The sequence below is a fragment of the Schistocerca americana genome, chromosome X (genome assembly GCF_021461395.2).
Source record: "Schistocerca americana isolate TAMUIC-IGC-003095 chromosome X, iqSchAmer2.1, whole genome shotgun sequence".
NCBI classification, from domain to species: Eukaryota; Metazoa; Arthropoda; class Insecta; order Orthoptera; family Acrididae; genus Schistocerca; species Schistocerca americana.
In genome coordinates this window covers 851,808,003-851,822,687 of record NC_060130.1, presented here as the reverse complement: position 1 = coordinate 851,822,687, position 14,685 = coordinate 851,808,003, and the positions used below count along the sequence as shown (strand labels likewise).

The window sequence follows — 14,685 nt, the reverse complement described above, 5'->3', positions numbered from 1 at the left end:
TTTGCAAATAATGAAATAAAACTTACGCAGGGTCAACATGACACCACACTGTACGATATGTTCTACCAGTTTCCATTCATAGGCAATTTCTTTTTTAAAAAATTAAATGAATCTGTGATTTTCGTTTCTGAGAAATAATTCTTACATTTTTCTCAGCTGTGGTGAACCACTCACATTTCCTGATCAATGAGGAAATTCAAGGAGAAATCCACGAAGACTGACCAACTCCGATTTTGATGATGGCAAGGAACACTTTTCTCAAGAAGTATCTGAAAGTGAAGATGAAAATAATGATACAAAATGACAGCAATGAAGCCGACTTCTTCGAAGTTCTTCCTGAAGATGATGTGATGTTGGATGATCATTTTAGTCGACAAGAATCTTCAGCCTTAGCATCAGAAGCTGATGGGTAAAGCAGAAACATCGAGCTGGGCAAATATGAAGAAACTATCTTGCTTGATAGTGATCTTTTGCTGTCCAGAAACATCAGAGTCCCTTTCAGGATCATCATTACAGACTTCTCTGTCGCCAAAGGAAATGTTCAGAACCTGGTAGAAGAGGTAAAATTGTTTTTCTTGTACATCAAACGAGCAATAGTTGAGGACCACCAATTTTATGGGCATTAAAAAAAAAAAAAAAAAAAAATCTTTCTACTTTTTCAGCAAGAGATTCAACTCAAAATCAGCCCAAGAAGAAAGGGGAAAAAAATGATAGATTTCCAAGGAGTTTTGCTTCAAAATGTACACTCCAGCAGAACCTGACAAATTCAAGATGAAAATTTTATTGCTCCACAAGAACCTTCTTTTTTGAAGGTATCGCTTACATATGAAAAGCGACAAAAACTCACCAAGGTTTGATATTACCTACCTAGAATGTTCAAGAGACAGAACCTCTCAATCTAACAAATTGTCATGTCACTTGTGTACCGCAAGTCTCTAGAGGAGCGGAAGATTCCAAATGATTGGAAAAGAGCACAGGTAATCCCAGTCTTCAAGAAGGGTCGTCGAGCAGATGCGCAAAACTATAGACCTATATGTTCCATTAAGTTTCGGGTGTGCAGCCGCAAGAAATCTCCTTCGTCTAATATTTCGGCTGTAAAATGTTCAGCCATCTTCAGTCTTGCGGCTCACTCTGAAGATGGCTGAACATTTTACAGCCGAAATATTAGAAGAAGGAGATTTCTTGCGGCTGCACACCCGAAACTTAATGGAACAGTCTTTGCGCCGCCAAAACCTGAAGATTCACATATAGACCTATATCTCTGACATCGATCTGCTGTAGAATTTTAGAACATGTTTTTTGCTCGAGTATCATGTCGTTTTTGGAAACCCAGAATCTACTCTGTAGGAATCAACATGGATTCCGGAAACAGCGATCGTGTGAGACCCAACTCGCTTTATTTGTTCATGAGACCCAGAAAATATTAGATACAGGCTCCCAGGTAGATGCTATTTTCCTTGACTTCCGGAAGGCATTCGATACAAGTCCGCACTGTTGTCCGATAAACAAAGTAAGAGCCTACGGAATATCAGACCAGCTGTGTGGCTGGATTGAAGAGTTTTTAGCAAACAGAACACAGCATGTTGTTATCAATTGAGAGACGTCTACAGACATTAAAGTAACCTCTGGCGAGCCACAGGGGAGTGTTATGCGACCATTGCTTTTCACAATATTTATAAATGACCTAGTAGATAGTGTTGGAAGTTCCATGCGGCTTTTCGCGGATGACGCTGTAGTATACAGAGAAGTTGCAGCATTAGAAAATTGTAGCGAAATGCAGGAAGATCTGCAGCGGATAGGCACTTGGTGCAGGGAGTGGCAACTGACCCTTAACATAGATAAATGTAATGTATTGCGAGTACATAGAAAGAAGGATCCTAGCGGAACGAACACTGGTAGCAGTTACTTCTGTAAAATATCTGGGAGTATGCGTGCGGAATGATTTGAAGTGGAATGATCATATAAAATTAATTGTTGGTAAGGCGGCTACCAGGTTGAGATTCATTGGGAGAGTCCTTAGAAAATGTAGTCCATCAACAAAGGAGGTGGCTTACAAAACACTCGTTCGACCTATACTTGAGTATTGCTCATCAGTGTGGGATCCGTACCAGATCGGGTTGATGGAAGAGATAGAGAAGATCCAAAGAAGATGGTTGGTTGGTTGGTTGGTTGATTCGGGGAAGGAGACCAGACAGCGAGGTCATCGGTCTCATCGGATTAGGGAAGGAAGTCGGGGCGTGCCCTTTGAAAGGAACCATCCCGGCATTTGCCTGGAGCGATTTAGGGAAATCACGGAAAACCTAAATCAGGATGGCCGGACGCGGGATTGAACCGTCGTCCTCCCGAATGCGAGTCCAAAGAAGAGCAGCGCGTTTCGTCACAGGGTTATTTGGTAACCGTGATAGCGTTACGGAGATGTTTAGCAAACTCAAGTGGCAGACTCTGCAAGAGAGGCGCTCTGCATCGCGGTGTAGCTTGCTCGCCAGGTTTCGAGAGGGTGCGTTTCTGGATGAGGTATCGAATATATTGCTTCCCCCTACTTATACCTCCCAAGGAGATCACGAATGTAAAATTAGAGAGATTCGAGTGTGCACGGAGGCTTTCAGACAGTTGTTCTTCCCGCGAATCATACGCGACTGGAACAGAAAAGGGAGGTAATGACAGTGGCACGTAAAGTGCCCTCCGCCACACACCGTTGGGTGGCTTGCGGAGTATAAATGTAGATGTAACAACTGATTTTCCATCTACAGAACTTTGTGAGGAGCTCTGTAAATGGCAGAATACCATGTTTGACACCACATGAAGAAACAAGTATGAAATTCCTCCTCCTCTCAATGCAACTGAAGGTGGGCAATTTGGAGCTTCATGTTTCCTTTATCAGCCTGACAAGATGTTACTTTCATACCAGAAGACAAAAAACAAAATGCGTAAGTCTACTATTTGCACTGCACAATATTGGAACTGTGAAGCCAGACATGCAAACACCTGATGTTGAATTTTACAACTCCACACTAGGTGGGGTTTATGTTTTCGACAAGTTGTGTCCCATCTATTCAAGAGAAAGAGGTACCAGAAGATGTCAATGTGCTAATTCTACAGAGTACTGGACACTGCTGGAATAAACACCTTTGTATTGCATCAGTTGAATAACAACACATTGTGACAAGTCGAGTCGATCCGACTTTCTGACATTATTGGCATTCTCATTGGCGAAGTCCTTCATGAAGCTGAGGGTGACCAACTAAGGGCTACCCAGAAATCTATAAACTGAAATAATAGCAGTTATGTGGATTCCAGAGCCTGCCAATTTGAGCCCCCCCTCCCCTCACACCAGTGCCAACCAGGAACCAGAAAGAGGTGGTATCAGTAAATGAATGACAGAAACACACAATATTTGCAAGACCTGTGTCTTGCCCATTTGTAGGCAACATGAGAAAACTAAATGGTTGTGCTTTCAGTGTGAGCCAGAATAAATGACAGAAGACTGAAGAAAGTATTACCTATCTTAGCCTAGTTGTAAATAGTCTTTTACTTATTGTTTGAGTGTTTATTTTGTAACAGTATGACTTTACCTAGATCTCTTCATATTTAAAAAAAATTGTACTTCATTATTTTACGAAACTATGAAAACAAAACACTGTACCAAAAATGAGATGGGTCAAAAAGGCCAGAGGTCATAAAACATTTCATGGCATTTCAAGTTGTTGAGTGAAGGTTAAGCAATCTGCACATAGCAGACTAATGACTGTTTCAAAGTAGGACAGTAGTATGTGGTGTGAGCAAGAAAACAAAATGATATAGTCAACTTACAAGGGAATTTTCCCAAGTGTAAATAAATTATCTTTATGGAACTTGGCGGCTGTAGAGAGTGGTCAAAATAATGCAAACATAATTTTTCAATTTTGCTCAGTTTCACTTTTAAGGGGTCAAACACACTCCAAAAGGTAATTTGACACATTAGGTTTAGAGGAAATTTCTTCGAAACCATGATACACGAAAAATATGTTGAAATGTAATAAGCATTTTTGAAAACTGTACAACCAATTTTTCTAATAATTTGAAATTTTGCAAAATGCTCCATCCCATTAATCAATTTTGAAAAATGAAAACTTTTGTTACATCACAAATTAAAGAACCTTTCAGGTCACATCCATTCATTTGTAATAAAACTGGTTTCCAAAGTACCATTTTTGGAGAATAAGCTATACACAATGTGCTGTCCGAGTGTTTTCAACATACCTAATTAAAATTTCTAGATGTTGATTATTATTCTAATTTTGCATTTTACATACATTTGTTTGATGTTTTAAACTGTTATTTTACTTTTTAAATTCCTGTCTTCTTTGTTTACCATTTCACATAAATTTATTTTGTTACGTGAAATAATAACTAACTACTACTACTACTACTACTACTACTACTACTTCCTCCTCTTCTTCTTCTTCTTCTTCTTCTTTGATCGCTTCTGCCAATTATTTTCTGGTCATCATCTCCAATAGGTTTTCTTTCCGAATTGTCCAGTATCTTTTTATACGTTCTCACCTTTTTTGTCATTCCTCATCTGTAAATACCCTTTTTATTGTTTGTCGTTTGTCTATTTTTGGTTTAAATCTTATTCAGCAGGGCTCGCTCGTTAGCGCGCGCGTGTTTGTTTAAATTTAACAAATGTGGGTAAAATCTCTAAAATTGTTGCACACTCATGCACTCAAATTGACCACACAGTCACTCTACCTCACACACACACACACACACACACACACACACACACACACACACACACACACACTAAAACAATGGAGAAAGAGTAAAAGCAACTATATGTGAGCTTAAAACCAAGTAAAATGACAAAGGAGCTAAAAGAATGGCACAGGGAGCAGTTGCTGGCTGACCACTTAAAAATCATGTATGAGCCAGTCACCCGGTTAACACACAAAACCATAACCACGTCCCTAAAATCATGAGAAAAATGCTGGATAGTTCATAAAACTTTAAAACTCAAACCACATTAATTTGCACGTTGATTAACAGAGGGCAGATCCATCGGCAAATCCACTGTGCCCTGCTGGTCAGAAAATAAAATGTGGTGCACAGTGATTTGGAGGGGCCTCACACTAGAGCAAGAAGCCATGCGTCACAGAGCTGTGGCCTATGTGAAGATAAATAAGGAGGACATCATCCCATCTTTGTAGCCAAAAGGAAGTATTCCACAGCTGTGTAATTGGCTTTAATAGACAGAGCTGATTATCAGTCACTTCCAGCCACTCATCTTCCCATTGACACATGCAGCGGGATACCACACAAACAACTGAGGATTGCTACACATCTCCTTGGCTGCTACATCTGCTCTTGGATTCCCTGCAAGACCCGTGGGCCTTGGTACCCAGCACATAGCAAAAGGCACTCAGGGAGGCAGAACAAACAAGGAATTTAGCATTTAAAAAAAAAAGTCTCATCTGCTCCGCAAGGCAGTTCGACCTTAAGGACATGATCAGGGAAAACAACATAGCAACCAATGGATTGTTTCAACCCACCTGCGAAGACAGCTGTAAAATTGTGGTGCTCATTTAAAATGGCAGAAAATAAAAGTATTAAAAACATGCAGGAGTGTAATCTCTCCTGTACAGCACTAAATCTAAATCTAAAATCACCCTAGCCCTCGGCAGTAACCATGGTGGCAGACAGTTAAAACCTGGGATTTGGAGCTGTACATGCTCCACACCAAGTGACTCCAGCACATGCTGCATGCAGATCCTGAACGGCAGTGTTTCTCGAGGATGATGGGAGGAAAGAGGTGAATGAGCAACAGTGTAGGATGTAGGTGAATTCGAGGCTGTGAAGAACTTGCATGCATGGTGCACAATAAGGAGTTGCTGTCAAATTGTAAGTAGCAGTTCACCAGCTTCAGCATAGAGATTGGGTATGGGGCTGGTCATATATGCACCTATGGCCTGCCAAATCCCCCTCATGGTGAACAGCATAAATAATCTTCAAATAAGAAGGCCTCAGCAATCCATACTTTGTGCACCCATAGATTAACCATCAACACATGAAACCCATATAGAACTGGAGCAGACACACCCTGCCTATTCCCCCGAGACCTGTGACTAAGGCATGTTACGATATTCAGTGGCTTCTGGGTTCTGGCTTTCACGTATCTCAGACATGGCAACCAATTTGGACACACACACACACACACACACACACACACACACACACACACACACACACACACTTACTGCAGAAACCTGGAAACCCAACTTTGCAGTCCATTCCTCTAACCTCCACACTGAGAGTTGTGACTGATTGCTTGCTGTTGCAACACTGGAGGAGAAACAGAAAACTACAAAATTGTCCACAAATAAGGAGCACTGTATAGGACTCTTTACTGCAGACATGATGCTGTTTATGGCTATTGAAAAGAGGGTCACACTTAAAACACTGCCCTCAGGGACACCATTCTCCTGCTCAAAACAATCTGACAGCGAGTCACCAACTCAGGACCTAAAAAAATCACTGATACAGGAAAGACCTTATGAAGATGGTGAGGTGGTGATGAAATCCTCATTGATGCAGTTGCACAAGAATACTGTATCTCCAAGTAGTGTCATATGGCTTACTGATATCAAAGAAAACGCCAATACAGTGATGTTTAACAGCCACCTCTAGCTGGGTCAGATTGTTGACAGTGAACCAAAATTTCCAGAATCCACACAGAGTAGCTAAGAAGTTACCTCGTCTCCTATAACCAGCCAATATTACTGTTAACCATTCGTTCCAGGGTCTTTCCTACACAGTTCATTAAGACAATACTCTGGTAAATAATAGGACATGTGCAGCCCTTTCTTGGTTTGAGGAGAGGTATCAAAATTGCCTCTTCATGAGTTTAGGAAGTGACCTGTCTGTCATATCAAATTAAAATATTTGAGGACGATTCCTTTTGACATTACTGGCAAATGTCTAAGCATGCAGTGCCGGATTTCGCTGCAACTGGTTGCAGTACCACGAGTCTCAGGCAGCACCAATTCCAGCTTCCACATGGAGAAAGTATAGTTGTAAATCTTCAAATTGTTGGACCTGAAGTCCAACTTGTCCCTCTCTACATTTGCACAGTAGTGACAAAATGCCGGATTCTGGCTTACACTGGCAGTAGCTTTGCAAAATGAGCATCGAGTGACATTTCTGGGCGCTGTCTGGAGACACACCTATTTCAGCAATGCAGCTATTGTTACACAACCATGTTTTCCAGGAACTCTCCTCATGGCTTCCCATACTTTTGTGGAACAAATGGAATGATTAATGGAGCGCAGGAACACTTGCCATTACCTCTTCTTGCTCTCCTTAATTATGCATAAAGCCTTGACTCTCATGCCTTTAAAAGGAAGTGAAGTTGTCTGCTTTACGGCAACATTAAAACCATCGAAGAGCTACACACCTGTCCTGGATTGCTGAACAACACTCATCTCTGTCTACCAAGGTACAGGTCACTTCCCCAAGATGACCTGCAGACTTATGGATGGATAAGTCAGCGGCATGATGGATCACTTGCATGATGTGGTCTGCCCATTCCTGTAAGCTATCATGGTATTCAAACACAGTCAACCAACTGAACAGCACCCAGTTAGCTCTGCTGATCATCCATTTCGGTGGCTTCTGTGCAAGCAAGCAATCCTTCATCCAGTGGGTGGATCCACAGTGGGGACTGGTCACTAAAATGAATGTCTTCAGTTGCTTCCCACTGTGCTGAATATGCAAGGGCTGGAGAGCAGAACGAGGGGTCAATGGCTGAGGATGACCCAGTAGCAGTCAAGTAAACATGGGGTCTAAAATGCATACCTTAAGAGCTATGAGCAGTTCTACAAGGTGAGTCAAAAAGGACTTTACAACTTTGGAATAATAAAGAAATTTACTGAGATAACTTTTAGAATTGGTAGATGTGTCATTTTGTAGCAAACAAAGTCGAATTTTATTCACATACTGCATCAGTAGCCCATTCCTCCCCCAGGAGCACCAGTGCAGTGCTCAGTTAGAACGGCTGCTTGCATGGATGCACAACATGCTTGCTGTGTTTTTGGCTTCACAAAAAAAAAAAAAACTCGGCAACAATTGTTCTGCGTAAATTTCGCACTCTGGTACACATTTGTGACAGTCTCAAACTTAATGTGTTTTGTGCCCTTTAACACATTGAAAGTGCATGGCCCTTTCTTCATGGAGAAAACTGCCATTGATATTGCATATCGGGATATGCTTGAAAACTTTTTAATTTCACAGATCGATGAAGATGACCGAGATGGGATGGTTTACTACCAGCAAGCCAGTGCACCACCTTATTCCCTCATGGAAGGTCAATGTTTCATCAATAATCACTTCCTAGGTCAGTGAATTGGCCGTGAAGAGCCAATAGTACGGCTACCTCACTCCCCACACTTTACACCACTGGATTTCTGCTTCTGTGGTTCCACTGAAGAACAAATACATATCCCACCCCTACCAAACAATTAAGCCAACCTGAAAAAACTAATCCACACTGCTATTGCAGAAGTTACATCCGATTTGCCGCAATGAGTGTGGGAAGAAATTGATTAGTGGTGTTTGTCACATCACAAATGGTAGTCACATTGAACCAAAATGACATTTGACACTTATGTGAAACTAAGTTCTTTGCTACAAAATGATACATGTACCATTTCTGTAAGTTAACTCAATAAATTTCTATAACATTCCAAATTTCTATATCAGTCCTTTTTTACTCACCCTGTATAATGGGATAGGTGACACTGCAGCTAAGAATTTTCACCAATTTAAAAGTGGCTGCAGTTATATTTGAAAACTGCAGGATTTGGTACCAGATACATAATTTTGTGTTCTTGGTGAGGCATTGACAAAAGCATCACATGGTGTTATAGGAAAAGAGAACTAGGCCCTTAAAATTAAAAGTAAATTTTTTTTTAAAGCTCATAATTGTGGGCTACCTTCACTCCACACTTGGTAACCACATTATCAGTTTATAATTATTGCCTGACCCTTGCATACCAAGATGATCTGACTATCAGTGAGAAAGCAAAATCTTCATATAATCTGAAAGCACTGCTCACTTAACAGTTAAAAATGATACCACGTGTCTTCCCAGTACACCAGTTACTCTTTATGTGACATTTCTATGTGATTTATCATCTTTCTCCCATTCACTCTGCTGCTTGTTTAGTGTATACTTCCAACAGTTTCTTGCATAACATGGCATCCTTAATGAAGTTTAGGAACTTTGGTTGTTCTGTAGTGTGGTAGGACTTTAGTGTTAAGAAGCTGGACGTGTTATCACTGTCTATGAGAAGTGTGCCATTATGGAGATGTTTTAAAGACTTAAAAGGTAGTGTAATTATCTTCAGAGCTTTTTAAATGTAGGAGGGATAGCTCTTTATAAGACATCCCCTTTTCACTATACTTTCGCTAAAATTACTTGTTATTTGAAGTTTGTCACATGGCATTATGGTGCTGCCATTTTGGCTGTCAGGAGCACCTTGGGTAGGGCTCTGACGATAGGTAGCAGGATGCTGGCAGTGTCTAATAACAGATTACAAGTGTACACTATACTACTCTAAAACTGCAACTGAAATGACCACTGTTGCAACACAGTGTCAATGGAGAATTGTTCTTGAGAGATAAGAGCTCCTATTGGAGGAACTATGTTCCCAAGCAAAGTGTCATCTAAAAAGTGATCTTAATCTGCCTATAAACTGAGTACTTTTAAACACATGTGTCCTGTTACTATTCATAGTAGTGCTGCTTCTAAAACAACTCGTCAGCCAGATGCCTTGCTCTCTTCCCCACAAGTGCCATCCTAACTCCACAACAACAATCCAACAGAGCCCCACAAACAGAGAACTTATCACCCAAAAAGCCTTAGCATATATATATATATATATATATATATATATATATATATATATAAAAGAATCTGAACACACTGTGGTGCTTATCAATTAGCATCACACAGGAGAAATTTGTGGCTTCTGGAATGCTGAGTATTAAACCACACAAGTGAAATGACCTATGACATCTCCACATATCAATACTATTGAGCAGAAAGCTAATGAATGATTAATGCAATCTTGGATCTTATCTTCCCCTTAATGAGTTTTATAATACATGTAGAAAATATTCTCTGCTGATGACAGCAGCATTAGCCACTGATAAAAAAACCTGAACTCCTGGAGGATGTGTATGACTTGGCAGTATGTAATAAATTTTTATTGTTAACAAAAATTAGCTTGAATTTCAGCTTAAAAGGAGAGAACGTCTGCCACTTTCAGCATAAATGATACATCGTTTAGTGTGTAGCAAATAAGTATTTTAGGGATGAATATTGATTTTCAGTTGACAGGGAATGAACACAGGAAGATACTGGCAAAGAAACATCATAAGCATGTTATGCCCTTAGGGTCATTTCAGCATGTAACAACCAGTGCCTTGTGGTTCGATATTATTCCTATGTCCATTAAAAATTTCATCTATGAGGTTTACTTCTAGGAATAAAATGCATTAAACACACACACACACACACACACACACACACACACACACACACACACAGAGAGAGAGAGAGAGAGAGAGAGAGAGAGTTTTCAAACAGCAGAAAATCACCATATGATTAACAACTGCAATTTGTTGGGATTATTAAAAATCAAATCAAGGCTCATAGCAATAAAATACTGAAAAATGTGTATCCTTCCCTGAGTGCATTTACCTACAATCAGTTGGCCGCATCATGAAAAACATTAATAAGTAATAATTGTGTCACAAATAGTTCTACACACTATTATGGAACAAGAGCCAGTTTGGAGTAACAGTTACCTAAGGGGAAAAAATTCTACAGAATTTCCTATCTGGAATTAAAACTGCAGGAAATGAAAGAGTTAACTAAAATACATTTATTTATACATGCAGTCAAAGCTGATCTCTTAAAAACTGCATACAAAGTTTATTTAGAGTAATCTGAGTAGGGGTTAATAAAAAAAATAAGTGAGCATAGTGCGTAATAATAATGTCTCGCCATTCTTTCCGAGTTCAATATTTCAATCATGAGGGGAGTCTCACTCAGCTTTTCAGACTGGCATAAGGAAAGAAATGGATCTATAACAGAGGCGTGGCAATGCCACAGCAAATAATATAAAAGTAATGAGGTAGTGCATAAGATGTTAGCCTCAGATTTGTGGGGATGAAGGCTAATGCTCTGTCTGGCCATCGTGATTCATGTAATCCTAAATCACTACAGGCAAATGCCAAGATGGTTTGTTCACCAAGGCAATGGCTGACCACCCGTATGCGAGTCTAGTGTGTTAACCACTGCACCATCTCATTCGGTTTCTTGGGGAGGGAAATTATGAATTATGAACAGGAGACCATAAGGTAAACGGTGCAGGCATGAAAGAGGAATGGAAGTCCACATGTCACAATGTGTGCCTTCCAGCATGTAATCTCACTGTAGAGGCATACTTAACTTTTCAAATTTTATGCAGGCTCACAAATATCTCCTCATAGATAAAACAAATATTTTAAAAATACACTGTAGTGCAACAACTATGCCTAGTTACTTACCGGTGACCGGTAATATGACTGAGAAGCCATTGGTGAATGTGTGTTATCTGAAATAAGCAACAGTAAAATTATCAAAACATTATTTCAAAATTTTCACAGCAATAGACCTACATTTAATGAAATATTTCATACATAGATCTGATATAAAAAATCTGCAAGCATATCTTTTGTTATGTTATTATCACCTAAAGAATTAATGGCAGATCATACAATAATGTATGTACCTTTTTCCTGGTTGCTTAAAACAAAAAATAATCAGCCCATAGATTACTGAGGCTAGGTGAGGAAAGGGGTGTGAAACTTTCATTCACATTTGATGTGTGGTATACTGTGTAATCAGTTATATTAATGGAAATAAATTAGAATATCACCCCTAAAACCACTGGCTCTATTGTATATAATTTTCATCAGAGTATATGCCCAGAACAATCAGTTTCAATCTTTGTCTAACACAGTAGCATAGCCCCAGGTAATTTTCACACAAAAATGTAACTTTTGCTATAAGTCCCATATCTTTTTTAAAAAAATTTAAGATGAGAAAATAACGAGTCCTTCCTCACTTCATATTTCCTAGCAACACTTCTGATGCTTACAATGGGATTTTCATTCAATTCTGTAGTTGCATATAGTAGCTGGAGATTAGATTAGATTCAGTTTTCGTTCCATAGACCCAAAAACCAGATGATTATTCTAGGTGTGGAGTAGTCTTTATCTTTGTTGATGTATGTTATATTGAAACTGCTTGAAAGATCAAATACACTCACAATAATATGCCGCCTCAAAAAATACATTAAAACAACAGGTGTTGCTTTTTTCCGGAAATTCCTTTCTTGCTACACTAACATGCAAATTTTATTTCTTTCTTGGGAAGTGTTTGATATAGGATGATGAGTCTGCAGAGAAGTTTGGTAAATTATCTAATTTTTATTTTCAGACAGTCTAATTACAACTGAATGAAATAGTTTTCAGCCGTCCCTAAAATAAAATTTATCAACATATCATAATATTATACCCAACCATGGAGGACAGGGTTACAAAAGCTGAAAATGTGACTAATTTTTGTCTGCTACATTTTCGAAAACAAATGCTACTGTACAGCATAAACAGAGAACAATCTGATTCAAAATACGTATAACTGCACGAGGAAGTTGCTCTAATAGAAAATAAAAGTTATTTGACAACAAAAGTTCAGATTGCTATGGGAATGGTGTTACGGCCTGCTAATTACCCCCAATATTTTCGTGTGATAATTAACCCAGCCCACCCTAGACTAATAGTACGGTATCGAAAGATGTGAAGCAATGGAAGCGAAAACTGGCTAATACTGTGAAAGGAAGGTATGGAGATGAAAACTGTTCCACTCGGTAGTATAAGACACACAAATGAAGAAATGAAACGGCATGAACTGTGTTAACTGGACGTCTAGTTTTCTTAGCTCATGAGCAAGGAATGAGAAGAGTATGTTTACCAATTACGTAATGAAGTAAGAGGGAACGATGCATTCGCCTAACCCTACCTTAAAACCATACAATTAGTGTGAGTGGTGGTGCGAGGAGAGACTGAGGCTGCTCCAGGAAGGACGCAATAAGATTATATTATTATGAAGATCATACCAAATTGTGTACTGTTACTTCCGCTACTAGAGCTCGCGAAAAAGAATCTATCCTAGGCCAACTCATCTTTACTACAAGATCGAGAATCAGTAACATCTGACAAGAATCCCACAAAATCGCGGTACAGTGGAATTCATTGCCTCAGTTTCCATTCCTTATGGAAAACAGTAACTTAAATTTAACAATTATACAGGGCAATTAAAAACCTGACAGAATTTATTAAAAAAGTATAACAATACCTTGCAAAACAAGGGGGTACCTGTTTTCGTCAATCGTCCAGTTATTACCTGAGCCTTAGTGAAACTTGCTTCTTAGATGGAAACAACAAGAAACTCTCCTAAACCTCTTGTGTGTAGCACCAACACAGTCAGAACACAAATATTTAATGACACGTCTCAGCGTTTGCCTCAATTCACAACCAATGTCACGTGAATCAGCTACACCATAAAACTTCCTGTCATGATGTCATTCCCGTTGCTCATACTTCGCGGTTACAAGAATCACTTGCGCATGCGCTGGGACGGCAACTGTAAATGTTTGGTCACGGGGCCGCGGGGTTGTAACGCTATATATATATTTCACACAGGGACTTCCGCTAACATGACCTCGTTCGCTGCCAGGCCACTTGGAGTGCTTTAGGTTTACACCAGTCCGTCATCTCGCTTTCTCATTGGCTAATTTTTAGGCTTCTATATCTGTTTTAGTTTCTTACGGGAAGTGTTTTGAACTCGTAACATTGCGCTGCTCGTTTTGACTTCCCGTGTGTTTTGCTCTGTATTACGTTGTAAATATGTTGATTGTATTCTCATTGCGTTCTGCTAGTATCCTTAATACTGGGTGGGGTAAATGATTCCGTAATTGTCATTTCTTCATATAAAACAGAAGCTGCTTACGTTGCATGGTGTTCTGTGGACGTACGGTACGTTTATTGTTATTGCTTACGCATCTGTGTGTCTACTGCTCAATTTAAAAGCATTGAAAGTATATTGCTTTTGTTGTACTTTATTTATGTTTGTGTCCGTTTTCCGTACCTCCTCGGATAGAGTTCGTATTTATACTCGAGTATTGCACAAATATGCAGTTTCAGTGATATAGAGCATCAAAGATCTGTTCAAGATAACCCCTTTTTTTTCGGTTTGTTGTACTGTAGTGGCAGGAAGTCTGGTACCGATCTAGTATACACACTTTACCTCGCATTTAACGGAGAACTCCGTGTTGGTAGGTTTTTATGGTATTTTGGTTCGTATTCATCATTATTACATCTTGTCACGGAATGAATATGTTATTGTGCTTTAAATGGTGTTGCTTTTTGCCACTGAGTTCCATCCATTTTACAGTGGATTGCAGAATGTGGATGTAGATCAGTATGTTTTGTGCACTTGGTGACTAGAGCGTTCGCCCTTGCAAATGCTGAAAACGTGCCAGTAGCTACGTAAATGTTTTCACACGTTATTAACAGGTACTGCAAACAGTAGGGAAC

At 39.5% G+C, this 14,685-nt stretch overlaps 1 protein-coding gene across 4 annotated transcripts in view; it reads right to left on the bottom strand.

Moving 5' to 3' along the window:
- The window catches only part of LOC124555050 (annexin B9-like), a 97,939-nt gene extending 84,137 nt beyond the window's left edge, over nt 1–13,802 (bottom strand). Inside the window, exons 1-2 of one of the 4 annotated variants that reach the window (XM_047128823.1) lie at nt 13,465–13,802; nt 11,593–11,639 (exon numbers count right to left, since the gene is read on the bottom strand). In XM_047128823.1, the coding sequence (XP_046984779.1) occupies nt 11,593–11,622 (30 nt within the window). In that variant the 5' untranslated portion in view covers nt 11,623–11,639; nt 13,465–13,802. Of the gene's footprint in view, nt 1–11,592; nt 11,640–11,816; nt 11,839–13,444 lie in introns of those variants that run through there. The other 3 variants (XM_047128821.1, XM_047128822.1, XM_047128824.1) reach the window with 3 other exon arrangements.
- Between the last annotated feature and the right edge of the window lie 883 nt (nt 13,803–14,685).